Source organism: Otolemur garnettii, unplaced genomic scaffold (genome assembly GCF_000181295.1).
Source record: "Otolemur garnettii isolate 467f Iridium unplaced genomic scaffold, OtoGar3 scaffold00110, whole genome shotgun sequence".
Classification (NCBI taxonomy): Eukaryota; Metazoa; Chordata; class Mammalia; order Primates; family Galagidae; genus Otolemur; species Otolemur garnettii.
In genome coordinates, this window is record NW_003852505.1 from 3,645,786 (window position 1) to 3,672,229 (window position 26,444).

At 44.0% G+C, this 26,444-nt stretch overlaps 1 protein-coding gene across 2 annotated transcripts; it reads left to right on the top strand.

Moving 5' to 3' along the window:
* Positions 1-8,799: 8,799 nt before the first annotated feature.
* ATP1B4 (ATPase Na+/K+ transporting family member beta 4) lies at positions 8,800-24,977 on the top strand. 2 transcript variants are annotated; one of them, XM_012809658.1, is made up of 8 exons: positions 8,800-8,940; positions 12,933-13,188; positions 17,468-17,596; positions 17,859-17,963; positions 20,922-21,118; positions 21,738-21,794; positions 24,012-24,107; positions 24,791-24,952. In XM_012809658.1, exons 1-8 carry the CDS (start codon positions 8,878-8,880, stop codon positions 24,950-24,952), a joined length of 1,065 nt encoding a protein of 354 aa, XP_012665112.1. In that variant the 5' UTR covers positions 8,800-8,877. The 2 variants fall into 2 exon arrangements, with proteins under 2 accessions (XP_012665112.1, XP_003797060.1); XM_003797012.1 differs by having other exon boundaries at positions 8,852-8,940; positions 12,933-13,200; positions 24,791-24,977.
* The last annotated feature ends 1,467 nt before the right edge of the window (positions 24,978-26,444 follow it).

Consider the following 26,444-nt stretch of genomic DNA (forward strand, 5'->3'; position numbering starts at 1 on the left):
AAAAAAAAAAGAAGTTTAAAGTATCTGATTGTCTTTCCTTCTGTTTCCTAGGTTAATGGAAATAATATATCATCCCATTATTTTAGTTATGCTATTTTTCTAAGGATGTAGTAGTTCTTGCAATAGTCAGCATTTTGCCAGGCAGATTCATGTTGATTAACAGGAATTCACAGATGACACAACTGGAACATCTTAGACACTTCATAAATAACCAGCTAGTTTTAGCTTTGGGGGGCATACTTGCCAAACTCTACCTTCAAAGACACTATGTCTCTTATATCCCTGATGGACTACCTGGGTGGTAGTTCAGGGGATGTGCATTGATGGGATCCCAAGATCACATTTTCATGTATTTTTAACCCCCAAATTAACTGTATATGGCAGATCTAGTAGAGATCTCTAATCTTGGGAGTCCCAAGTATCCCTTTTGGTAAGATAGGTCTTTTGTTCTCATTGCCTACAAAGTCTTTTTATCTTCAACAATAATGTTATGTTAGACAATTATTCTCTCTAGTCACTAAAGCTAGAGAAACAGCTTCCAATATGGGTTGGGGAGAGGAGAAGGAGGAGGCTGTGGAGAAGTGAGGCCATTCCCACTTACCATGTCCCCAGATTTGCTTTGCTTCACCAGAAGGCCTGATGATTTGTCCAGTATTTTCACCAAAGTAATTAATCCTCACAACAGCCCTCAAGAAAACTGAGGCCCAAAGAGATTAAGTGACTAACTAATCTAGCATCACACTACATTTATAGCAGCTCTGGGGCTAGATTTTCTTTCCCTGCCCTGGATACTTATTGAAATCAGAGGACAGTTTCAAGGAGGCAGAGGAGTAGGAACATTGGGAAGAGGATTCTTTTATTTGTATAGATTCTGGTCATCCTGTCCAGAAGACAGAATCTCAGGGGACAGAGAGTAGGGTAAAGTCAATGACAAACCATGTTATACCAGGTTGCCTTCTACAAAGGCAGGGTGACAGGGTCACTGGGAGGCTTAAGGACTGGCAGACTGCAAAGAGATGGGGCATGGGGACCTCTCCACAGCCTTCTTCTATCCCCTCTTTGAACTTCTCCAGCAGCTGTTGATCTTACCTGAACAGAGGATGAATGTTTAACTCTGCTGGTCTCTGCTTCTGTTGGAGCCAGAGGTGGTGAAAATAAAACAGTTCAAAAAAGGACCACACAGCCTGGGTGAAGTGGCTCATGCCTGTAATCCTAGCACTCTGGGAGGCTGAGGCAGGTGGATTATAGAGCTCAGGAGTTTGAGAACAGCTTAAGCAAAAACAGGACCCCCTCTCTCCTAAAAGTAAAAACAACAACAACAACAATAACAAAAACCTAGCCAAGCATTGTGCCTATCCAAAATCCCAGCTACTCAGGAGGCTGAGGCAAGAGGATCTCTTGAGGCCAAGAGTTTGAAATTACTGTGAGCTATGATGCCACAGCACTCTATCCAGAGTGACAGTGAGATTCTGTCTTAAAAAAAAAAGGCCACATAAGTGGAAGTTTCCACCAGCCTGAACCAAGCAAGGAAGACTGAAGGTATTTGAGATACTGGCATCTATAAGATATGGAGGGTCTTGAGAACGTGGGCTCCAAGTTTCTTTTCTTGATTTGTGTATCTGCTTGAAAAGACAACAGAACAATTAGCTTATTTCTGGCCTGCCAAGTCTGGGCAGCACCATGTTCTTGAGACACTTTTTCATAGTGTGAGCATTAGGAGCTCTCTAAGAACTGAGAAGCTCATAGAGAGTGCATGAACTTAATTTTTTCATCATAAAAATCAAGGCCCCCTTTAGGATACCTCAAGAAAAGAAAGATCATGGTGAGAATACACATGGCCTGGAAAATCACTAGATTCCAGAGCAGCTCTAGGCATCAGCATCTTGTTCTCTTCCTCTTGCAAAATGTCTCTGCTTCCCTCTTTAAGTTTCTCTATTTTCCTCTTGCCACTAACTGGAAAATTCTCTGCATCAACAGTAGGAACATGCTAGTCTAATTCTCTTAGCTTGTTACCATCAACCCTATTGGGCAGAGCTTTTTGTGCCTGGCTACATTATTACCTGTCATAAAAATCGTGGGGCTAGGGCAGTGCCGCTGGCTCAAAAGAGTAGGGCGCTGGCCCCAATGCCAGAGGGTGAGTTCAAACCCAGCCCCGGCCAAAAACTGCAAAAAAAAAAAAAAAAAAAAAAATCTTGTGGCTCATTCCTGGGATAGTCAAGGTCACTTCCCTGTCACAAGCTGGATTTGCTTCCCTGAGCAGCGAGCAGTGATCAGAGTATTAGACATGGCAGACCCCATGACTGACAGGTCTAGGACAGAGGACTTCCCTCTGTAGGTGTAGGCAAGCCTTGGTAGCAGCCCACCTATGAGAGATTCAGCTGAATAGGAGAGAGACAAGGACACCTTACTGTGTATATAGAACAGGCAACTCTCAATGCCAGTATTTCTCAAATTGTGCTTCTTGAACCCTACATCAGATTCATCTTCTTGTTTGTTAAACCTTCAGATGTCTGGGCCCCACTTCAGACTTGCAGAATCAGAATTCTGGAGTTGGGATCAGGGAATCTGCCTGTCATATAACGCTGTGCACACTAAACCTAAGTTTCAGGGAAGCTATTGCCTCTTTCTGGAAAGTTCTTTCTCTTCCTTGTCTGCTTGGTTGAAATCCTACCCCATCCCCAAGGGGCAAATTCAGTTGTAGTTGCCTTTATGAAGTTTTCCCTGCTTTCATTTCGCCTTCACTCCAACTCTCCCCTGTTCCTGTCTGATGCTGGTTATCAGGGTATAGAACCGGAGAAAGCACGCCTGGGATAGAGCTGGAGGGAAAGATTTCTATTTTGCCCCTAACTTTTTATTTTGAAAGATGTTAAAAATGGAAGGTAAACTATGATGAATACCAGCATATCTCTCACCTAGAAATTGTTAACATTTTACAACATTTGCACATGCGCTCTCTCTCACAAACATGCATGTAAAATACACATGCATATGTGTTCAGTGACAGCGTTTGAAACCAAATTGTAATCATGCCACTTCACAGCTAAAGACTTCAGCACGTACCTTCTAAGAAAAAGAGCATTCGCTCACATAATTATGATACCATTGTCACGTCTAAGAAATCAAATATTTTAATAACTATCTGATATCGAGTCTATATTAAAATGTCTCACATTGCCCCCCAAATATCTTAGCTGTTTGTGTTGGCAGGATTCAATCAAGAATCATGAATTTCATTTGATTGCCTTTTCTTTTTAGTCTCTTTTGATGTGGATGCCAAAACAGTACCTTTGGCTTTTTTTTTTTTTCCTCAATGATGCTGATATTTTGGGGTTTTTTTTTTTTCCTGAGCACTTGATTTTATTCATTTCTGAGCTCAATGCTGGTATTTTCGAAGAGTCCAGGTCAGCTGTCTTACACACCGTCTTTGTTTCCTCGTGATTACATTCAGATTAAACATTTTGACAAGAATACTACAGAAGAGATGTCGTTGATAGCTCATTGCATCACATCAGGAGTCACATATGGCATTGCCCACTGCCTTGTTTTTAGTGATGCTAAATTTGATCACCTTCATCAATGGTTTTCCATTGACTCATCTGCTGTCTTGGCAGGGAATAGGTCCTGAGAAGTCACGTGTTCTGGGAGCTACCTTGCTAACAACATCCACGTAAGACACATACTAATAATATTGATGATAATAATACTAGTGATCTAGGTTAGGCACCTTATATAAATTATTTCATCTTTATATCTACCTCGTGATTTTACAGATGGGAAAATTGAGGCTTAGGGAGGCAAAGTAACTTTCTCAAGGTCACACAGCTATTGAGTGGGTACTAGATTCAAACCCAGTTCTGATTATAGAGCCCATGATTTTAAACACTACGCTGTATTCCCTAATAAGCAATAATTCTACTTGATTTCAGGATTCTTTTGCCATTTTCTTTTGAAGAGGTCCAGGCCCCCAGCATTCCGGAGAGCAATGGATGCTGGACTTATTTTCTTTCAAGGTGGGGAGATGGTGCAACAAAGAAATCAATTGGCATTCCTGTGGTCTACAGCGAGCGAGTGACTGAACGGGGCTGTTGGGGGAGAGAACTTAAGCTCTTGCTTATGAATTTGACTTTGATTTAAGAGGCAGCTGAGAGCTGCTGTGATTTCTGACTGGTGCTTGCTGAATCCAGAGTGGGTTCGGGTTGGATTAATGTCACTGTCCTCTGTGCGGGGAAATGCTGCTGCTTGATAATAAACAGGTTTGCAGAGTTTGGCAGAAAATACCACTGTTGCCTACCAACCCCTTCTGTGCTGGCACAGTTGATGGACTGTCCTTAGGTTTACGACCTGGCATCGGGAAAAACTTTACCTCTTAGAATCTAGTTAAAGAATATCTTACTCCCTCCCTACACCCCCCCCAAAAAACAGAAAGAAAGCCTTGTAAATGTGCTACAAATTTGTGCACCCCACTATTTTCTCTGTAGTCTGCCAGTTCTCCCAAGAGAATGCCCAGTGAAATGCTGCAGTCAACTGACAAAACAAAACAAACCAACCACAAACACCAACAGCCCCAGGACTCTCTGCTGCTCATAAGCGTCATTTGTAATTTGGGGATTTACTGCACAATTTATCTTCAGTTTCGGCTTGTTCATTTCTTAGCGACAGAGATGTCAGGAAAACATCTCTGCACCTGTTGCAACATTTCATTTATGGCTGGAGACAGACACAGACACACACATATAGAGTATCATCCCAATTTTAGCATATGTGCTATTGAATCAAGCACATGTACATATAAAGCATCATCCAAGTTTAACATATGTCCTGATAAATTAAACAGCATCATATATAGACACACAAGATTGCAAGTTTGGAAGAATCCTAAGAGGTCATCTAGCAAGGCCCTCCATCCTACTTCTCACTCCCTGGCAGTGGATGCTTAGAGTATCTTTATACTGAGATGCGAAGTCTGGGCAGCTCCATTAATAAGTTGCTTACCAGCTTCTAAGCTCTAAGCTTACCAATTTTTGTAACAAAAGCCTTTGGGGGCTACTGCTTTCTCTGGAGTGACTCAGAACAAGGGATGTCCTTTTCCATACAGGCCCTACCCCCTTGCCCTTCAGGGGCTGAAACTTCTAGCCCCACAGTTCCCAGCTAGGACCCTTTCTGCAATGGCCCTCGTCCCCTCTGACTGCTCCATTTTGATGGCATTTGTTTCCAAGGTTCATTTTCCCCGTCAGTGTGGCCCTACCTACACTGTGCTGCTTCTCCCTGCCCACCAAGCAGGCAAAGGCTTCCAGGAGGCCGGGCCTCTGCGGGCCCACTGCAGTGCCATCACTCTGCTTGCCAAAAGCCATTTGAGGCAGCAGGTAAGTGGTTGGAGAGGTACATTGAGTTTCTGAGAGGCACCAGTCTAGCTAAGGCAGAGATAGGCTCTAACTTAATAATCTGCTCATCACACACAGTAAGAGACACCCTGACTTATTCAAAGACACCGTGGGCGGTGCAGAGGATGAATAAGCATGATTCACTGCCACTCTGGCACCCGGGGCACGAAGAATAATAAAACCCAAAGAATTGTAGCTGCCTGAGTAGTAAATTAAGAGATCCAGGGCTCAGCTAGACTCTAGACATCAATGTTACCATGGCAATAAAGGGCTCCAGCATTCAGCAGCTATTACAGAGCAGGCATCTAATAGGCTAGTCCATGTCACAGCCAAAGCCCAAGGGGCTAGCAAAGAAGACCAATTAGCATATCCATTCATTAGGGGCCTCTGCACACTTCTTCTCTTAATTCCAATTAGTTGTTTGTTTGAACCAGTGTTTCTTGTCTGCATTATACTCATTAGTGCCTTTTAGCCACCGGAGATAGGCTCGAATCTCCACAAGGACCTCACAATTTCCCAAATCTTCATTCCCCCCCCCCCAGGGGTAGGCTTATACAGTTACAAACCCACAGCTTTCAATCCTTTGAAATGAAAGCATCTCTCACTGTACAACTGTACTCGACAGATGGAAACTCTGCTCAGGAATGTGATGCGCTAAGGGTTCTTCCTGGAACCCAGTGAAGGAGGGATCTGGGGCCATTATCTGGACCATTCAGGTCAAGGAAACCCTCTGGCCTTAGCCAGTGATCCTGCTGGCTATGCCTGTTGGCCACTACTCAGAGGCTAGCTATTCGGGAGGGGGGACTTTGGGCACCAGGGACCAGATTGGCATTGTCAAAGTCTGGCAGTAACTGTTCCGGATTGAAGGCCTGCCCTTCAAGGTCCAGCCCAAACCCCGCCTATTCCGGGAAGCCTTCCCTGATCGTTGTAGCCCTGAGTAAGTTCTCCCTCCTCTGTGCACTTCCAAAAGGACATCCTATGCTGGGCACATTCATGGGCAGCCTCAGGCTCTAGCTTGTCCTGGAGCTACCTTACTTCAGATTCTATAGGTCATTAATGTTGGAAGGAACCAGGGTTCTAGAGAGCATTCAAAAACATCTGTGGGACCCCAATGGCAAACAACTCTCAAGCTCCACGGCACCTGACCTCCCTGATGAGCTAGTCAACCCCTGGGTAGGGAAAGTACACAGTTGTTCTTTGATGGCTCTGAGACACATTGTGCCCTCCCCCACCCCCACATACACAATTGTGGAAATGGCTCACAAGAACAGATACCATGTACCAGCTCGTCTTGTGGTAAAGTCAAAGATTCTCTGAAGGGTGCTATGATCTCTTCCTTTCTTTGGGAACAGCAGGACCCAGTCCATAAAATTGTTTCTGTTCCCAATTGCCATTGTCACCAGTCATGTGATTTTACTGGAGTAGTAACCCAGGGACTTACAGAAGCAGCTGCTAACACCTTTGCCTAAGGAATGCGCATGCCGTTTTCAAGACTTGAATGATTTTGCCTTTGAACCTGCTGTTCTACTCCAAGCCCCTCTTTCTTCTCTCTTGCTCTATAGCTACTGCTTCACTAGCCACCCATTGGCCACTTCTGGCTCAGTTGTGCTGCACTGTTAAGCCTATTGCTTTTTGTTTTCAAAATGGGAAGGAATGGTTTCTCCTTTAACTAGAGTATTTCAAGTGTGAACTCATACAGATTTTTGTCTTTGACATTCTATGGGATTTGGTTATTTTACCCCGCCCAACAGCTGGCATTCCAGAAGGCAGGAGTTGAAATACATAGCAAATCTATTAAAGTATATATCAAACCACCAATTATCCAGAATGCTAAGGAATGAGAGATTCTGGAGCATGAACCATTTTGTTATCTGAGGTCATGGTGCTCCCACCCTCTTTCGTCTCTCCACTCTCAGCTTTCAAAATGTCAATAAAATCACTGTACTCTTTTCTGCTTTATTAACACAAGACCAGTTAACCTATCCTTTGTTTGGTTTTTGAGGCTTCCAAAGGCCTCAGGAATCACACGAAGGACTGACGATGCTGGGCGTGGTGCCTCATGCCTGCAATCCCAGCATTTGGGGAGGCTGAGGCAGGAAGATCACTTGAGCCCAGAAGTTCAAGACCATCCTAAGCAACATAGCAAGACCCTATCTCTACAAAAAAATAAAAAAAAATTGGGTGGATGTGCTGGTGTGTGCCTATCCCTAGCTACTCAGGAGGTTGAGGCAGGATAATTGCTTGAGCCCAGGAGTTTGAGGTTGCAGTGAGCTTTGATTATACCATTGCACTCACTTTTGCCTGACAGAGTGGGATTATGTCTCAAAAATAAAATAAAAATAAAAATTAACCATAATTGAAGCCATTTTCATCAGAATAGTCCAGACTTAGACTTATGACTAAATTCCTCTATCTAAGCTATTGTGTTGTTTTTCTTGGTTATGAATATGCCCAGAATCTCAGTATCTGCAACATTCTCAGCCACCTGGGTGTAATGGGGGGTGATTTGTGAAGGAAGGGTCACAAAATCTATCCAGGCCTTTTAGCCACCCGGGCTCCAATGGGGTGGACCAGACAGACAGAAAATGCTATATAGTGTTTTTGGCAGTTTCTACTAATTTTTCTTTTGTTGGATCCCACATTGGCTTCAGGAGTTATATATGTCTGGGAAACTGACACTGCAAAGTTCTGGCTTGTTCCCTTCCCTGATGCTAAGGGATAAATATAGATCTAAACCACTAGAGAAATTTGGCCAGGATTCCAAGGGGTGTGTGTATGAGGGGTAGTGGCTGATGGGGCCACTCTGACATGTGGGCTAGGAAAAGGCTTCTTTAATGTTCAAGACTCTCTTTGGAGCAGGGAGGGGTAAAGCAGGAGCCTGGCCTCTAAAATGAGAAAACATACTCCACATTTTAAGAAGCTCAGGGATTGACACAAATAAGGAATATTGTAGGTGGCTTAGAGTGTGTGTGTGGGGAGGGGAGCACAGGGAATCTTTCCTGACACCCTAGATCCTTTTGGATGAGATCAGCCTTATGAAAAAAGCAAGTTATTCTTGGCCATCTCCCCTCACCCCCAACTCCCACCCATGCCCCACCCCCTGCACACACTGATATCCAACTCTCAATTGAGAAGAACATGACTTAAGATTTCCATTGGGCCCATCATATCTCCTCTCGAGTGCTGGAGAAGGGCAAGGGGTGGAAAGACACATGAAGCAGGGAGGGGTGAGCCACTCATCCTCGTGACCCAGAATATCTCCCCCTCCCTGTAATGATGAGCTTGCTTTTCCATAAGGGCTTTCCCTTCATTCGGGGAAGGGGCCAACCAATGAGAGAGGGGCATGTTAGATTATTTTGGGGAAGGGCTCATGCTAGTAGGGTTCACTTTTACCAGGCGCCAAGTGTCCCCGGCAACCAGTGTCTCCAGTACCAGTAGAAGCTCCAGAACTCTCACTTGCTTGCCTGCCTCTGCTGTCTTTGCCCACTGAATAGCCATGAGAAGGCAACTCCGGTCCAGAAGGGCTCCAGCCTTTCCTCACAGTTATCGCTACAGACTTGTGAGTCCCAGGGGGTCAGAATGTTTTGCTCCTCCATTCTGTAATGGGGAAGGGGTTGGGGGCTGTGTAGTCCTTGGTTTATGGCTGCCTCTCCTTCAGATGGGCAGAAACAGCAAAGTTTAGGGAAACCCAGGATTTCAGAAAGGAGTATTTAACTCCTAGAATCCCAGGGCACCCTAAATAGCTGGCTGGAAGGAGGAAGCCCCTCTTCCTGTGGAATGAAGATGAGGGACTGGGAAGAGACCAGAGAATAAGGGGACTTCTAAAATTTTTTTCTTGAGAGTCTAGAATTTGAACGGACCTTTTGAAGTCTGGGAGTAGAGGTTTCATTTTGATAGCAAGAAATTTAACCAAAAGAGAAGGGAAGAGGAAGAGGAAATGAAAGGCACTGCCTACCCAGCTGTCTCAGTCCCTTTGGGTGGTAGTTTCTTAAAACCCAGCTGCTTTTTTTCTGAAGCAGAAATTTCAAACTTGAGCTAAAATCTTAGAATCACTGATAGGAGCTGGGAGGAATCCTAGACATCATCTCTCCAGTATCCCTCAGTAGGTAAGAGGCTGCCGGGGCTCAAGAGCTTGGGAGGGACTTGCAAGTTAGTGAAGGAGCCAAAGTGAGAACACAAGTCTCCTCGCTTCTAATTGTGTGTTCTCTTTCCATTGTCTGTGCAGTATGCGGCTCTCTAACCCCCATCTGCCACCCCACACTGCCTAACACGCACCACATTCTCCTTTGGTGTCACCATTTGTCTCCAGGGTGCATTACAAATGATTTGATCTAAAAGTTTCTTTACATTTACTTTGCTATAAATCATTAGTATGTATGACACACAGTACTTTTTGGTGAGGAAGATTCTGAAATCTTCCCCAGAGAGAACTGTGATCTGAGCCCCAGGAGGAAACAAACTCTAATCTATTTTTCTTTGGGTATGGCCAGTTATAGAACCGTGGAGTGAGGTGACGGCTGTCAACAGTCAGCAAAAGAAAACACAAATTCTTCTAACTGCATACCAACTTACAGAGGGCTTCCCTTAGCTCTCTGGGCACAATTGGTAGAATCTTTCTTTTGACTTCCCCAAGGTTCCTTCCAGCTCTCAGAGCAGTTACAAGCTGTGGGGCATATATAACTATTTCTTACCTGCTGCTTTTTCTATGTAATATTGCTGAAGTGTTGTGCATAATTTCAGTTATTTGTCAAGTGGCTTGGATTTTACATGCATCAGGGGATCTTGCTCTTTATAATACTTGATAAAAATTAAGAAGGAAATTATTTGATGCACCCATGCACTACTATCTCTTTTAAAATTATCCAGTGATTCAAATGTTTAAGAGTGTTACTCAATGTGGGGTACAAATTTATCCTTTAGGTCATACTGTTTGTTTATATATTTGTTTATATATTTATATATTTAGATTGCTCAAAATGGAGCCACGATCTGCCCTTCAGATTCTTCCCTTTTAGGGAAACATGATGGCCCCAGTACACACCCACTACCATATTCTAGTGTGTGTGTGTGCGCGCGCGCACACACACACACACACACAAAGTCACGGAAAGGTAGTGCCACTTTAGGAAACTGACAAAAACAGAATCTTAGGGATAGTCTTGGGGATAATCACCAAAGGATTCCCCACTACATTTTGTTAAATAGTTGCACGAGAGTGCATTTTAACACAGGATTTAATTAATGAGGAACTTTGGGGGAAGGCCTCCCTTGAACAATGTGCCGGTCCTCTGTACCTAGACATGGGAGAGAAGAAAAGATTTAAGGTTCCCAAAGGCTCAGGTGGTAGGAGAGCTGTGGAGAGAAATTAGCTCTGAGACAATCAATTCTTCCCATGAGGGTAAAGCTTTAACGACAAGCCATCTTTAATGAGATTATCACAAGAGTTCATATCTACAAATAAGATCAGGCCAAGGCCAATGTGAACCACCGTATCTGTGGAGGAGAGGTAAAAGGCAGTCATAGGCAAGGAGAGGAGAAAAGAAATTTATTCGGAAAGTATAAAAGGAACATAAATTTCTCCTTGATAAAATGTTATGCTTAAAATTCTCTGAGATTCTGAGGTACAGTAGATTCTCTGGGGGCCGTGATGACTTCCCTCTCCAGCACATATGACTGCCAGTTTAGGATGACCAGCTCTGTGAGAGCACCCCTCCAGAGTCCTGCATCAGGAGTTTGAAGTCAGGCATGTATCACTGTTATTTAGTCAGGACTCACTGGGTACTTGGCTGTGGGCTTTATACCCTGGAGGCCATCAAGAGGTTAGAAAACATGCACCCTGCTCCCTGGGTGCTCAGAATGTAAATTGGGAGTTCAAAGATGTACACAGGTCCTCGCATAAGTGAAGGAGATTTAAGAACAAATGATAATCCATTCAATACGGATGAAGAGGTTGGATGAAGTTTATTTTCCTAATCTTTACATTGTGAGTCCATAGCAATCAGAAGTCCTTGCTTATTAATGCCTGCAATCTTTTTGGAACACAGAACCTGAGACGTTGTTGTGCTTCATAAATCTGCTAAACTACCTCTAGGCACTTGTGCTCAATGTGATAGAAGAGAAACATCATTGTCCAAGGTATCAAGAGACACAGGCTCTGAGACTGTCAACTCTGTCACGAACTTGCTGCCTGGCTTTGTTTTGATCTTGTCTCCTCTTTGGGCCTCAGATGGACAAGCAAATCTTGAAGGTCCTTGTCAGTTCTAATAGGATGTGTGATAAAGAGCTGTACATTGGAACAAATTAGAGAGCATTTCAAGAGTGCTTATAATCAAGAGCTAGACAGTTCTGGGCAGGCTGAATGCTGAAAGATGAGCCTTGTCATTCTCTATCACTTTTACCCATTCTGAAAAATCCAATTTGCTACTTTCCCCCCCAAACAAAGGCAGCATTTTTAGCTGAGTGCCCTCTAAGTGGCCTCTGAGGAATCAGGCAGGGAGCGGGCAGCCCAGAGCCCCTGGCCTCTAGTGTTTGACATAACCCACTCCAACAGGTGCATAGGCCCTGCCGCTCTTCAGACTTGGACAGCAGAGGCAAGGGAGAGTGGCCTCATTTTCTGCTGCTGCAGTGAGCCTTGGCAAACCCCCAAAGAGCAAAGATACAATGCTACAGTCTGTGGCTGGAGGCGTTTGAAACACCACTTGGTGAAGTCTGGGTTTCTCTCTCTCTCTCTCTCTCTTTTGGGTTTAATTTTCTTAGAACCACTCAGAGAAGATTGCAGTTTCAAATCTCAAGTAATGGCTTCAATCAGTCAATCAACAAATATGTGCTGAGCACTTACTACGTGCCTAGGTTTTTGCCTAAGTTCTAGGGGGTGACTAAGTGTCTAAGGAAGCCTAGGGCCTTACCTCTCGGGTGGTCTTCCCCACCAGCTTTAGGCAGGAAGAGGTTCCAGCTAGGGTAATAGTCAGAGAAGCAGCAAATAACTGGCCATGGCTTGTTGCTGGGAAAGCAGGGTCAGTTTTGAGAAGGGGTACAGCAATTGGCCTCTCCTCCTGATGTCTGTCCCAGGCTATATTTAGACACTACTTGGGATGGTGAGGTTGAGCAGCTGAAAGTGCACAGGGTGTCAGGATGAAGTTGGCTTAGACTGGGAATTTGCCATCATGGACGCAGACGTCTAAGACTTCTCCATCCTCCTGTGTGAGCTCAGGTCTGTCCTGACAGGCCAAAGTTAAATAGGGTGCCAAGGTCCCAGGACAGAGTAGGGACATGAACTGTCCTAGAGGAAAAGCCCAAGTACCTGAAACTGAGAATAAAACTTCTACCCCTAAGGAAAGAATACTGAGTCAAAATGAATCATAGAAAGGATATTTTCTCCAAAACAACAGAGAGAAAGAAAATCCTCTTCTTGTAACAATGGGTATGTGTATGAGGAAGTGGAAATTTAAAGCTTCTCCAAATATTGAGTTGTTTCCTTTTATTTCTGGTTGGTGGGACACACCGTTGGAATGTTTTTCTCAAAAAGGGGATTGCGTTTTGTCACTGTTCCAGGACGATCAGGATGAAGTGAACCAGAACTACTTAGCAGATGAAGAGGAGGAAGCAGAAGAAGAGGCTCAGGTGATGGTGGTGCCCAAATTGGAGGAGGAGAAAGAAGAGGAGAAGAAAGAAGAAGAGGAAGAGGAGGAAAAGGAGGAGGAGGAGGAGGGTCAGGGTCAGTCAACAGGCAATGCCTTGTGGCAGAAATTGCAGATCCTGAACGAATATCTGTGGGATCCGGAGAGAAGGATGTCTCTGGCCCGAACAGGTCAGAGTTGGAGTAAGTCCCAATCGTCCCAATGCCCCAGTCTGGTGTCCTTTGCTTTTGGCATGGTGTCCAGGGCTCCTTTACCATACGCTGGAATGGGCTTGTCTGCAAACTTCTCTTAGTATTTCATGGAAAGGCACCAATCGATGCCTAGGGAAATACCTGCACTGTGGACAGATTCCATCAGAACAAACTCCCAATGGATAAACCAACTTGATCGTGTCACTGGAATACACTGGGGTCAATATCAGTTGCAATGCACAGAGACACTGGGGATGAGTTGAAAAAACATAGGATTTTTTTTTAAGTCCCTGTCCTGTCATTTTCTATCCATCTGACCTTGGACCCGCCATTTACCCTCTCTCAGCCTCAGTTTCCTCACCTTTCCTGAGGGCAATGATCCAGGCCCTGTCTTTCTTATAGGATCAGAATGAAACTCCAATAAAATGTTAAAATTGTAAAGTTGAAAGAACTATGCCAAAGACTATTTCTAAGATATGAGACCCAAGTCCCTGCCGACCTGACCAAGGGTTTTTATAAGGCCTCATCATTTCACTTTATAATGTCAGAGACGGAGAGCCAGGAGGCCTGCCCCCGGCCCTGGCTGGTGGGTGCTTTCCTCTCCAGTGGTAGGCACGGAGGAATGTAGGTTTAAGAGGATTGTTCCTGGAGATTAAGGCTGAGCCTCCACGTTGATTGAGCAATGGCAGAATTGGATTCCTTAGCATTTCCTCTTTGTACCACGTGCTGCCACCATTCTCACTTTATAACTTCCCCAGCATCCCCCTTCCAGGGTCCTACCCACCCCTTAAACTATTAATGCTAAGCCTTTCCCCCAGGAGATTTAGCCAGTGGTAAAATTCACACTTGCCACACTCTTCATAGTCCAGAAAAAGGGCAGCTGGTGGTTTGGAACTCAGTCGGTCTACAGAAGAAAAATAATAGCGGATGCTACGGATGAAAGAGGAGTCCCCTAGTGCCAAGGATCTAGGTTGGTGAAGTTGATGGCTGTGCCTTCTAAAGGCCCCCTTGGCTGAGAATTCTGTCCCTCGTAAAGTTGCACCCTGCTAGTTAATTCAGCTCAGTCAGGGTGAAACAGCCAGTCCTGCTTCCTGGAATTAGGAAGAGCAGGTGTGGGGCTCTGAACAACACCCACCTCCCTTCATCCTTCCTCAGTTCCCAGCCCCACCCCTGCCCATCCCTCAAACTCTCAACTGGAACAAATGTACAATTTAAGGGACATTCCGACATTCTGGAAGCTGCAGACAAATGCTGGGCACTCCTTGAGGGCTCCAAAGGCAGCCCAGCTGTTTCTCTCTTGCCTAAAGAGGTCTGGAAAAAACAGGCCTTGTAAAATGCAAGCGTGATTCTGGGCGTAGGGGCCATACCTTAACCCTTAAACAGCCAGCCCCCAGGACTTCACCAGATGAGTTGAGCCAAATTGCTTCTGTGGAGGACAATTCCCAGGCCAACAAGTGGGGATGGGGGGGGGGAAGGTTCAAGTGTCCAGGGAAGAATGGCAGTGGGAGCACTGCATGGTAGGCCATAGACAGACCTCTGGGTTGCAGGTCTAAGGAGAGCCCAGGAATTCTTCTGTTGGGCTACTCTGGGCAAAGGGCAAACAGTAATTTTTTTTTTTAATTAAATCATAGCTGTGTGCAATAATGCAATCATGGGGTACAGTGTGGTATTTTGATATACAATTTGAGATATGTTCATCAAACTGGTTAACATAGCCTTCATGTCATTTTCTTAGTTGTTATGTCAAGACATCTATATTCTACTTTTAGAAAGATTCACTTGTACCCTTGTAAGAGAAACCATAGAGGTGATCCCTCCAATCACCCTTCCTCCACCCATCCACCCCCCTCCCCTGACAAACAGTAATGTTAATACCTCAGCCGTAAAGCACATACCTAGCTGCCTTCCTTCCTAAGAACTAGGTGCCCCTTAAGCATTTACTAACCCTGTTCCAATCTGGACGTCAACCTGCCCAACAAATATACTCAGCCTGTTACTATAATCTGGGCTTTTCCTTTGGTAGCTGGGCAACCCCTATTCTTAGGAACTATATGTTATTTTATTGGATACTGACAAGAACCATATGAGGTAGTAATATTATTATCCCCATTTTGCAGATGCAGAAACTGAGGCTTAGAGAGGGTAAGTAACTTGTCTAAAGTCATGCAGTTACTAAGTGACAGTGCTGGGATTCAAACCCAGGTTGGATGAACACCAGAGTTTATTCTCTTACCAGAAAACTACACCATTTTCATGAACTCTAATCATGAATAAAGTCCTAATGGGTAGGGTCTCAGGATCTGGTCAGGTGCTTTCATGGGAGGAATGAAGAATTGGGAGCATGGGCACTTAGTGGTTTATCCAAGCCTGGGAGGGGCATTTAGGAGAGAACCCTAGATTTCCTAGAGGAAAGGCCCAAGTAATACCGGAACATCTGGGGCAGAAAAGGTTAGAGGGATCAGTGGGTTCAGATGGGAGCCCTGCTTGGTTTTGCCTGGGGGTGGCTGAAATAGTCTATGACTCCAGGGCAACCACTCCTGAGTGAGGCTGAGGGGACTTATTGCTAGTGCCATTGTCCTATCTACAATTTCCTGGCCACACACCCTGGGAAAGAAGGAGGATAACTCCAAGGAAATGTACCTGTACTTCATTGCTTTCTCTTCATCTAAGAAACTGAATCTTCTGGTCCCTCAGGATGACTCCAGGTGTTGATCCATTCCCAGGATGGGGATGGGGTAGAGGAATGGAGGAGGAAGCACAGGGAAAACCTCAGGAGGATAGCCAGTGGGCAGCAGGCAGGCAGCACAGGTACACAGGTGCTGTAGTTTCTTCTCCAGGGATTCCAATTGAATCAATGTGTTCAAGTTCCAGTTCTGCTTTAGTTCATCTAATAAAACATAAAGGGTCAGTTCCACTTCTAGTTGGATTGCTACAGTGTTTCCCTCCTCCCCCCACTCCGTTTTTAGTGAATTTTATTCAGTTCATGGTTCAATTTAAAAATTAATATTTGGATTCAGTTTGGGGTACAGCAAAGTTATGTGGTTTGTTCCAGTTTCTGGTTCATGATTCAGTTCAAATCTGTAGTTCCAACATCATGTCATTGCTGTGAGCAGAGCCAAGTACTGTTGCCTGAGAGAACCCCGAGGAAGACTTGAAAAATTTCTCGGCAATATCATGCTCATTCATTTGGGGAAAACCTAGTCTTACAACAGCCCACAGAGGGAAAATTCACACAACTGTGCTTCTGGTTCTATTGCACTAATAATAATAATAATGTTAATAATAACAATGACAATGACTGCCATTTATAAAGCACTCAGTATCTGCCAAGTTCTGTGCTATGCTTTTATATGCATTATTCAATGCTATGAAGTGAGTGCTATTATTTTATAGTCCTTATTTTATAGATAAGAAAATTGAAACCAGAGAAGCAAACAGCGTGTCCAAGATTAAACAGCTAGGAAGTGGTATAGTCAGGATAGAACGTAAGGAAAGGCTGAATTTCAGATATTGTTAGGGATATAGATCTGACTATGAAGTAAATGCTAAACTTTCCCCCACTTTCCTGTGAGGAATCAGAGGTGCAGAGAAGTTCTGTAACTTGCCCAAGTTCACAGGCAGTAAGTGTCAGTGATTAAGTACCATTTCCTCCTCCTCCTCCCTTCCCCACCCTGCTCGTGTTCTTTTTGAAAAGCAGAGCCACTTAAACTTGTGCTAAAGATGAATAAGATTTGAAATAAGTAGGGCAAACTCTCACTTTGCCTTGATTAGAGGCAAGTCCAGTGGAAATTAATCAAAAGTTTGAATTATAGACTATGTGAAAAGAGATGCTGTTTTCATCACTTGCAAATACATATAATCACTGGAACCAAGCTGCTAGGACTCTTCAGGGCACCTGCTTTAATGAATAGAGAAGAATGATTTGTACTTAGGACATCAACATTGCCCAGAAGACTCTCAAGCAATTTGCCCTCTGCAGTACTTTAAACTCCACTCCCCTGTAATCTTGTTCATGATCGTCATTTGCTCAGCAAGCCCTTCCATCGGAGATGCTGTAAAGGTAAACTGCAATCAGACTCCTGACACAATCCTCACTGATTCTAAATTGGTGAAATCTGAATAAGCAAGGACATACTGAACCTGGGGGAGTTCTTTAAAAGCCATCTCTTGTATGGGTTGGGTCTGGTTCACGAGTTCAAGTGGGGAGGTGGGGCTTGTTGGCAAGCACTGACCACTCTCCTCTTTGATTACTCTGCAGGCCTGATCTTAGTCATCTACTTCTTCTTCTATGCCTCCTTGGCTGCTGTGATCACCCTCTGCATGTACACACTGTTTCTGACTATCAGTCCTTACATGCCAACCTTCACTGAGCGGGTGAAGCCTCCTGGTGAGTGTGCCCAAATGCCCTATGTTGTCAGAACTTGCTGGACAGAAATCTGCTTGCACAGCAGGTTCAGCCTCAATTAACTTTGGCTCTTCCCGGTAATGACTTAGAGATTCAATTATTAAGAGTAAAAGTAAAATGGTACTTGGCAAATTATGGTCCTTTTCATTTTGATTGCCTGGGGGGAAATGGTTTCATGGGAATCAATACCAAAAAATGATCCCAAGAATGGGTTAATATATCCAAGGCCTGTTTTCATTACCAGGAGTTATGATCAGACCCTTCGCCCATAGCCTTAACTTCAACTTCAACGTTTCTGAACCTGACACTTGGCAGCATTATGTGATTAGCCTAAATGGCTTTCTCCAGGGTAAGTAAGTTCCTCTGGATAGTGGAAAGCTCTTTTGAAAGGTGATGGGTGGGAATTCAAAATTCAAAATTCACCTGGCCCAGACATCCCAGTCTTCCTAACTCCAGCCCATCATGGTCTTTCCTTGCCGTTCACCCCATTCAGCACCTGTACATACAATTAAAACTGCTCTAGTGTGTGATAGAATGTTGCCTTGAAAGCATACTGAGCAACTCTCCAGCAAGACCATAAGCTCCTTGAGGTAGAGAGCTTGTTTTCTCTTCTTGAACATCCTACAGCAGCTAATTGAGTCCCTAGCACATGCAGGTGGCTCAATAATGATCATTTATAAAAGATAATTCTGGGGGGAGATAGTGGTGAGAAAAGGAGAATGTTCTCCAGAGCTGGAAGATTCCTGCCTTCTATACTTTTTCAAGATAAGAGAATTAATTTCTTGGAGATAGGCTATCTTGAAGGGAATGAACAAGCATCTTTGTTTAACATTATTCCAGAAAGAAGTTAGAAGAAGAATCTCTGGGCGGCAGTGAACTCCAAATTTTGATCCCAAATATTTTCAAGATGTCTATCTCTGTAGCATCATCAGATAAATTTTCAGAGACAAATGAATGAGTTTGTAGGCCCTTCCACATGGTTAAAGTTAAGGTAGCAGCTTGGTTAAGGTTAAACACAGAGCACACAGGTTCTGTACTTATCCAGCTATCATAGGGGAGCTCTTGTGGGGTTTGCATTGCTTCATCTAATCTTCATGGGGAAAAACATCCGATTAGTCTTGCTTGGTTGTCCTGGCCTGGTTGAAGCTGGGGAGTGGGGTAGCTAGTAGAATGCACACTGAATTAGGAGACCAATCTCTTCTCATGTGCCAGGAAGTGTTATTTAACTACATAAATTTTGTCATTTAGCTTTACCTGTGCCTAATAGACTTAGTTGATTGTCCCCATTTTACAGAGGAGGCAAACTGAGGCTCTAAAAGGGGAAATAACTTGATCAAGTCTCCCAGCAGCAGAACCAGTACTTGAACCCACATTCATGTTTCAGATGCCTTCGCTACTCAAGGTGTCATCCAGCGACCAACATCAGGAACATCACACCTGGGAATTTGCTAGACAGAGAAAGGCAGAATCTCAGGCCCCACCCCAGACTTGTTGGATCAGAATCTGTGTTTTCACAAAATCCACAAGTGATTTATATAAACCTTAAAGTTTGAGAAGTGCTGCTTTTCCCTAATTCTATGCTGCCATATGATCAGGAGTTAGAAACTCAGCTTTATATCAGTAATGCTCGGTGTTATTTTGATTAAGCCTGAGTTGAAGATTCCTCACCTGTAAAATGAAGGGAGGCTGGATTCTTTCTGAGTCCATGTAGTTCCATTTTTGGCCACAAAAATATTTCGGACATCGTAGCCAACACAATCTCTTCTTTTCTTTCAAAATGCTTGGGAGCTATTGAAAATATATTGCCAGAATCTCTGCTGAGGAAATCCCTCTGAGAAGCTAGTAAGTGGAGAAATACCAATTCTGACCTGGTGACAGAGACAGGGAATGCTAGGAAAAGCGCTGAGTTTTTAGCTCCTGAGAGCAGATAATATGTCCTGCTAAAAAGAAACACATCTCTGAAATAGGCATCCAAGAGTATCAGTTTCATTCCCATGAGGACTGGGATTTTGTAATAAGGGTCATACTCATGTCACATTATTTTTAACGGAACTATCTCAAGAGAAACAATGAGCACGTGGTTGCAGCTTCTATTCAGAAAGGTATTATTTGAGCATAGCTCTTGTTCTAAAAAAAATTTTAAAGCCCTGAATTAAGTGTAGTTTTGTCAAAGGAAAAAATAAAAGGCGTAGCTATAATTGAAATAGATTTAAAATTCTCAGTTGCCACTTAATGATATCATACCCAAGACATAGCTTGTGTAGCTGGGGATCCAGCAGTGTATTTTGACTTTTGCTTCTGGCGAATCATAGGTGCACAATCGCCTCTGAAATACTGAGCTATGGGGCACATGAATACATGAGGACTAGATCCAACAGGACTAACTGGGTTCTATCATTTAGAACCAATGTGGAAAAAAATGCAGCTATTTCCAAAGCCAGTTTTATGGGCTCCTCTGGTAGCCCAAAGAGCCACCTCACCTTTCCGATTTCTCCCTGAGATGTGTACCCTGGGCACATGTTACATTCCATCCGATGTGAAAGGACACCAACCCCCAAATGGTTTAGGCCTCAGTAGACAAGATCTCACCCCCTCACCCTCTCAGTGGCTACCCTGTGGTTGATTGTCCTTGGTTTCTATCTTTTAACCTAAGCTTCTATTTTGCAGTAGTGCTAACTGCCCTCTGGAAAAGATGAGGAACTGGTTTATCCCCCTCCTCCTCCCCTCCCCCTTCTCCCCTTCCTCTTCTTCCACTTTCCCTCCGTTCCACAACACATACTTCACACCCTCTTACAATCACGTGCCTTTCATTGAACTCAAAGGGAGACATTTCCTAAGATGAACTTAAAGAGATTTAATCTAGGAACTTAGCCTCCTCGTGCCTCAACATGATTCAGTCAGTCCCTTTCCCCAAATCTACCAACTGTCTGCCTATTCCTCTTCCAGAAGCAGAGGAGGAAGCTCTCCAAGTTTACGGTTTACCGTATCTGAAAAGATATAATGGGAAATAGAGAGAAGTTATAAAGTGAAAGACTATTACCCAGAGATGGAGATCCAGAAGTTCGGAGGGAACAAGCAGAGGCAGCAATAAAAGTGGGCTGAGGGGAGGAGCCAGGAAGGCTGGGGGGGGGCGGGGATGTTGCTGATGAAGGCCACACCAGGTCCTAGGGCTTCAGGTAGATGGAGGGGGCCTTCCGGGGAGCACAAGCAAGCTGGAGAGAGGAAACGTGGGAGGGAGGACTGCGGAACACCTGGCCTTCCCGGTAGCACCTGCCTAACAACGCTTTGCCACCCACACACGCTTTAGGTTATAACGACAGTCTTCAAGAGGAAATGAATGTAGATTGTCCCCCGGGACAGTATTTCATCCAAGATGGTGATGAAGAGGAGGACAAGAAGGCCTGTCAATTTAAGCGTTCCTTCCTGAAGAACTGCTCTGGTCTGGAGGACCCCACTTTTGGATATTCTACTGGACAGCCATGTATTCTTCTAAAGATGAACCGGGTATATCAGCTCTTGATATCTGGTGATGATAAGTGGATGAGCTGAGTAGGAGGGCTCTGGCCACTCCGTCTTCACGCACCGCAGGTTTGGCCATTTTACTGACAGCATTAGAAATACAAACAACCAGACGAACCCATCAAATCCCTTTTCTCCCTGAACACTTCCTATTACTATTCTCTCCCCCACCCCCAGACTTGCCCCCTGATGGACTCTGTCAAGAATGAGGTCCTGAGCTATTTGGAAGAGGGGATCGGGTGGGATGGGAGATAGTCCTTATGTCATGGAAAATGCATTTTTCTTCTCTCCTGTCATGACTTAGGTTTTGCAGAGCCTGATCAGGCCCACCCCTCTTGAAATCAGAAAGTTCTTTACAACTTTAGGGTTATCTTGCTGCAATTCCCCTTAATCAGGCACGAATACAAGGAATAAGCTGGGCTGCATAGCTCTGGAGATGTTTTTCCTATCTGCTGTTTGGAACATTTCTGAGAAGGCAAAATAGATGAAGCTTGTGCCTGAGGAAGGATAATTCATTGGGGAGGGGAGGTAGAAAACCCACATTTTTTACTATTCAATCTGTTTTGTTAAAACAACAACAACAACACTGGTTTTCTTTTGCTAGATTGTAGGCTTTCGTCCCGAGCTTGGAGATCCTGTGAAGGTTTCCTGCAAAGTTCAGGTAAAGTGCCCTTTTGAGTAAGCATTGTTAGCACATCTGTTACATGCAGAAAGGTGGTTCATCCTTTCCAAGGACTTAGACACAGACCATAGGTTACCATAGGTTAGGTTAAGGGTTAATCTTTTTATAACTACACCTCCCTTCAGTGTCTCAGGCCTTCCTCTTTCCAGGAAGCATTTGCGTGTGTTTGCGTGTGTAGTTGTGTGTATTGTGTCGGTGTGTCATAATTTATACCTGTAAAGGCCAAAGACTGAACCGCAGCTAAGGGCCACAGCAGGGAACAAGGATATGCCAAGTCATTAATTGGGATTCTGTTTACACTTTTGATTTTAGCTCTAATTACTTGTTTCTTTGAACTAAACAAACAGCTTTCATTAGAGTCATTAGTCCCCAATTTTAAAACTGAATTTCACATTTTGCAGCAATGACCGGTAGCACTGGGTGTTGCAATAACAAATGACTACAAGGGAAGTATAAACAGAACTCCATTAATATGCTAATTAACTGTCCTTTGAGGGACCATTAACTCCTATCTCATCTGCACCAATTAGTTCCTTTGTAGGAGAAAGCCCTGGATCTTGGGTTTGCTTCTTAAACAGGCAGTAGCTCCCTCTGGTTGGATGACATCAACTGTGCACCATCACCCCTGGACAGTTGTCTTGCAAAGGTGGGAGGCCAGGCAATGCCATTCTCAGCTGAAAACTTCAGTCTTTGTTGTGGCAGATCAGAAAACAATATTGCAAAAGGCAACATTTATCCAGTCAATATCCTGCATTCAGCAAGCATTTATTGGTCACTTGCTATATACCACGTCCTTTGCTAGCTAGGTGGTAGGAATGCTGAGATAAATATGACTCTGTCTCTGAAATCAGGGCAATCAAGTATTACAGGTGCTATGAAAATTGTAATGGGAGTTACAGTTGAAGAGAAAGGTTGGTTCCATGTGGGAAGTGTTGACACTGAAGATAAGCTTTAAAAAGTCAGGCTGCATTTGCCAGGTGAACAAGGTAAGAGGGACATTCACTCTGTTATGTGTAAATATTCACTCACGTGAGATGTGACTACAAACTAGCAGAACTGATTCCACAGGCCATTCTCAAAAAAAAAAAGAATTTTCATTGCTTTTTAAAATATATAAATAAAACATAAAGACCGACTCAGTCTTAAACTAGCATATTTAATTGGCCTGAGTTCTGCTTTTAAGTTCCCTAATGGAAGCTGTTCATTTTTTCAATTTACATCAAACCTTGCTGAGGACTATCCTTTTTTAAAAAAGAAATATTATGAGTCTCTATACATTGTAAAATAATCAAATGGTCAAATCTACACCCATTCGTGGAAATTGTGCAGGATGAGGTAATGACTAGAATAAATAAAGAAGAACTTAGTTTGTAGTGAGAACAACTGTAGTATATTGACGGAAATAATCACATGACTCTAGTAATTAATTTGCTAGTAGTTATGCACTATTCATCCGTAGTAGCCCCCAGGCCTCTGCTGTTGAGGGCAAGCCTAATCCATAGGCAAAATGGGCAGCCCCCTACCTAACATAATGTGATGAGGGTAGACCTGTTTACTTTAATCATTTCCGTTACCTGTGTCCCACTTACGTATCCTCCTGACTCCACCTACTGTAGTTAAGCACTACAAAGAATATGGTCAGAGACATGAGTTTAGGTGACCCAGGGTAGGCTGGGTGCCTATGCATATGGTCCCTATGCACTTGATCTCACTTCCAATAGAACCTAGCCTACAGTGTGCAAGTTGTGGAGTGGATTTACTAAACATGTTCTGACTTACACCTGCCTCAGCTTTAGAGTCTAAGACTGGGTGCTAGGTCCAGTATGATTCTTTGGAAAAGGATGAGAGTGGTAGCCCTCTTTCCGGAGCAGCACCAGGTACTGCAAGCCCTTTGGATCTCTTCTGTCTGGGTCCTCTAGAAGCCAACAGCGAGCCATACTGAGCACGTTTCGTTTCCTCAGCCCAGGCCTTCTACTTGGAATTCTTTGAAATGAAAAGCCAAGGAAGAGTCTCTCCCTGGAAACACTTCCCTGGGGATAGGTCAAGGCTGAGCTTTGCCCTATTCTGCTTTGTGGTTGTCCTAGGACAGTTGGTTGTGGGCACACAGTGATATCACCTGGGGCACAAGTCTGTTTAGCTTACACTCTAACTCATTATATGACCCAGCACCCCACATATACTTACTTTTGCTTACAGAGAGGTGATGAGAACAACATCCGATCCATCAACTACTACCCAGAGTCGGCTTCCTTTGACCTCCGCTACTATCCTTACTATGGCAAACTGACTCATGTAAGCTGTAGCCCCTTCAGTCACTACTGTCAGAAAGGGGTCCGAGACGAAGGGCTGGCTGGGATCTATGAGAGTTAGGGAACAGTAGGGAGTAGCATAGGCCTGAATAGCTGCTGACCATAACCAGGAGCTCTCTCTACCAAATTCCTATCACAACCACACTCCTTTCTGCATCTGGAAGAATCTCATATATGGTATGGTCTAAGCACCTCTGTGAAATTGGGGTTCAGAGAGAGGAAACGACTTGTCCAAGGTCATGTAGCTAATCAGTGGCAGGAGCAGACAAATTACTACCATTGCACTCAAACGTACCAAATAATTGCACTTCCCTGTTGCCCTCATTTGTAGCCTTGGGCTACATCTCCGGCACAGAGACTTGATAGATAATAGTTTTGTTTTGATTCATGGTTTGATATCCAGTAAATCATATCACAATGAGTCAGAATTGTTTTTCCCCAGAGGACAATCAAATATTTGCCAGTGACTTATGAGAAAAATGTGTGATTGCCACACCCTTTCTCAAGGCAGGAAGAGCATGTCAGTTGCCTTGGCCATTTGTGACTTGGCATCGTGGGATTTACTCAGTTCCCTTTGTGGAGGTTATCCCATCCTGCACTGATTATCTGATCACTTCTCTCCTGCTACTTCTGCACACTTAGAACTCGTTGTTCTTCCCCCTACAGGTTAACTACACCTCTCCCTTGGTGGCAATGCACTTTACAGATGTCGTGAAGAACCAAGCAGTGCCCGTGCAGTGCCAACTGAAGGGCAAAGGCATCATAAATGATGTCATCAATGATCGTTTTGTGGGCAGGGTCATCTTTACCCTGAACATAGAAACGTAAGAACTTTAGGGGGCCAACCCCACCAGTTCTGTTTCTGTTTTATCTCATGCTATCCCTGTTAGCACCTGAGTCCTTTGTCTTTAATTCCGACACAGCCAGATGGGCATCTATAACAACAAATCATCTTTCCTTGCCTTTGACATGTGTCTAAAGTGACATTGTGGGAGCTGTTTGATTTTTTAAAGGTAGTCTCTCCTGATGACAAACAGATTGATTTCCTTTCCCTCCATTTAAAACTAAAACCTGTTCTTGCTGCTAGAAATTTCACTGTAGTGTAAACATAGTATTTCATAAAATTCACAGTAGCCATGAAGAATTTCTATGATGATTAGAAATTCATCATGTTCTCTAAAATTCCGAGGGTTTGAGAGGTGAGATTCCTCCCAACCAGGCTGATACTCTAACCCCCTTTTTCGAAACCTTGGCAAGGTAGTTCCCTGGGAATCACCACTCAGACAAATCCAGACAACACTTAGGGCTGCTATACCTGTAGAATTCCATATCCAGGAGTGCTTGAGAAACTGGCTGCCTCCCACATGCAATTAAATACCAACCTGAAGACTAAGTTATCTTCAACTGGGACAGAAAGCAGTGCTCACCGGATATTGTTCTGGGATAGAGATGAAGACATATTCTCTGGCTTTCTTAAGAGGTAGAACCCACTTATCATATGGAGGTAATTGGTGTTTGGTTCCTTGTTCTATGATAAAATCATCTAAAGGCAAACATTCCTGAAAACAGCTTTGTCTCAGCTTCAAGCAGAGAAGAAACTATGGGAGAAGATCTCCACCAGCTAATTATTCTTGAGCTCTTTGTTTGACAGTAGTGTGATGTTCTTTCTTTGAGACCATCAGGAATGGGTGTGCTGACCCCCCTCCCCAGCTACAACTCTGGAGATTGAAATCAGGGTCTGCCAATTCATGCATGACAAGAAAGAAAGCTCTTGCCAGGCCATCGTAAAAGCCAAGGCTCATTAGCCAATTTTGCATTTACTTTCAAAATGATGTGAGGCAGATGTTTATCCATGTTGTGGATCAGCCAGGTCACTTTGTCTTATCTTTGGCCATGTGATCATTCCACTGCTTCTTAACACCTCCAGTAGGGGGAGGACTGGGACAAGGAGAAAAGGCAAGCACCAGGGAATAGCATAGTGTCTCAGCAACTTAAAGTGTCACCTAGAAGCATCCAGAGTCCGAATCTCCTCTACAATGTTTACTTTCTCCCCAAACAGGGAATCGATAGTCTGGTAGTGAAGATAAACGAGTGGAGAAGTAACCAGGATATAGTGTGATGAGAGGTAGAAAACTAGTATAGAGAAATGCTATGGGAGCATGAGGAAAAATAACTAGCTTGAACTGAGAAAGTAGCAGAGGAAATTTCATATGCAAAACCACAATTATGTGTTTGGGTAACTGTGAACTGTTCATGTAACTGCAGTGTAAAGACTCAGAGGAATGGCAGGGAGTGGCAAAGATTTAGCCTAAGAGAGGTA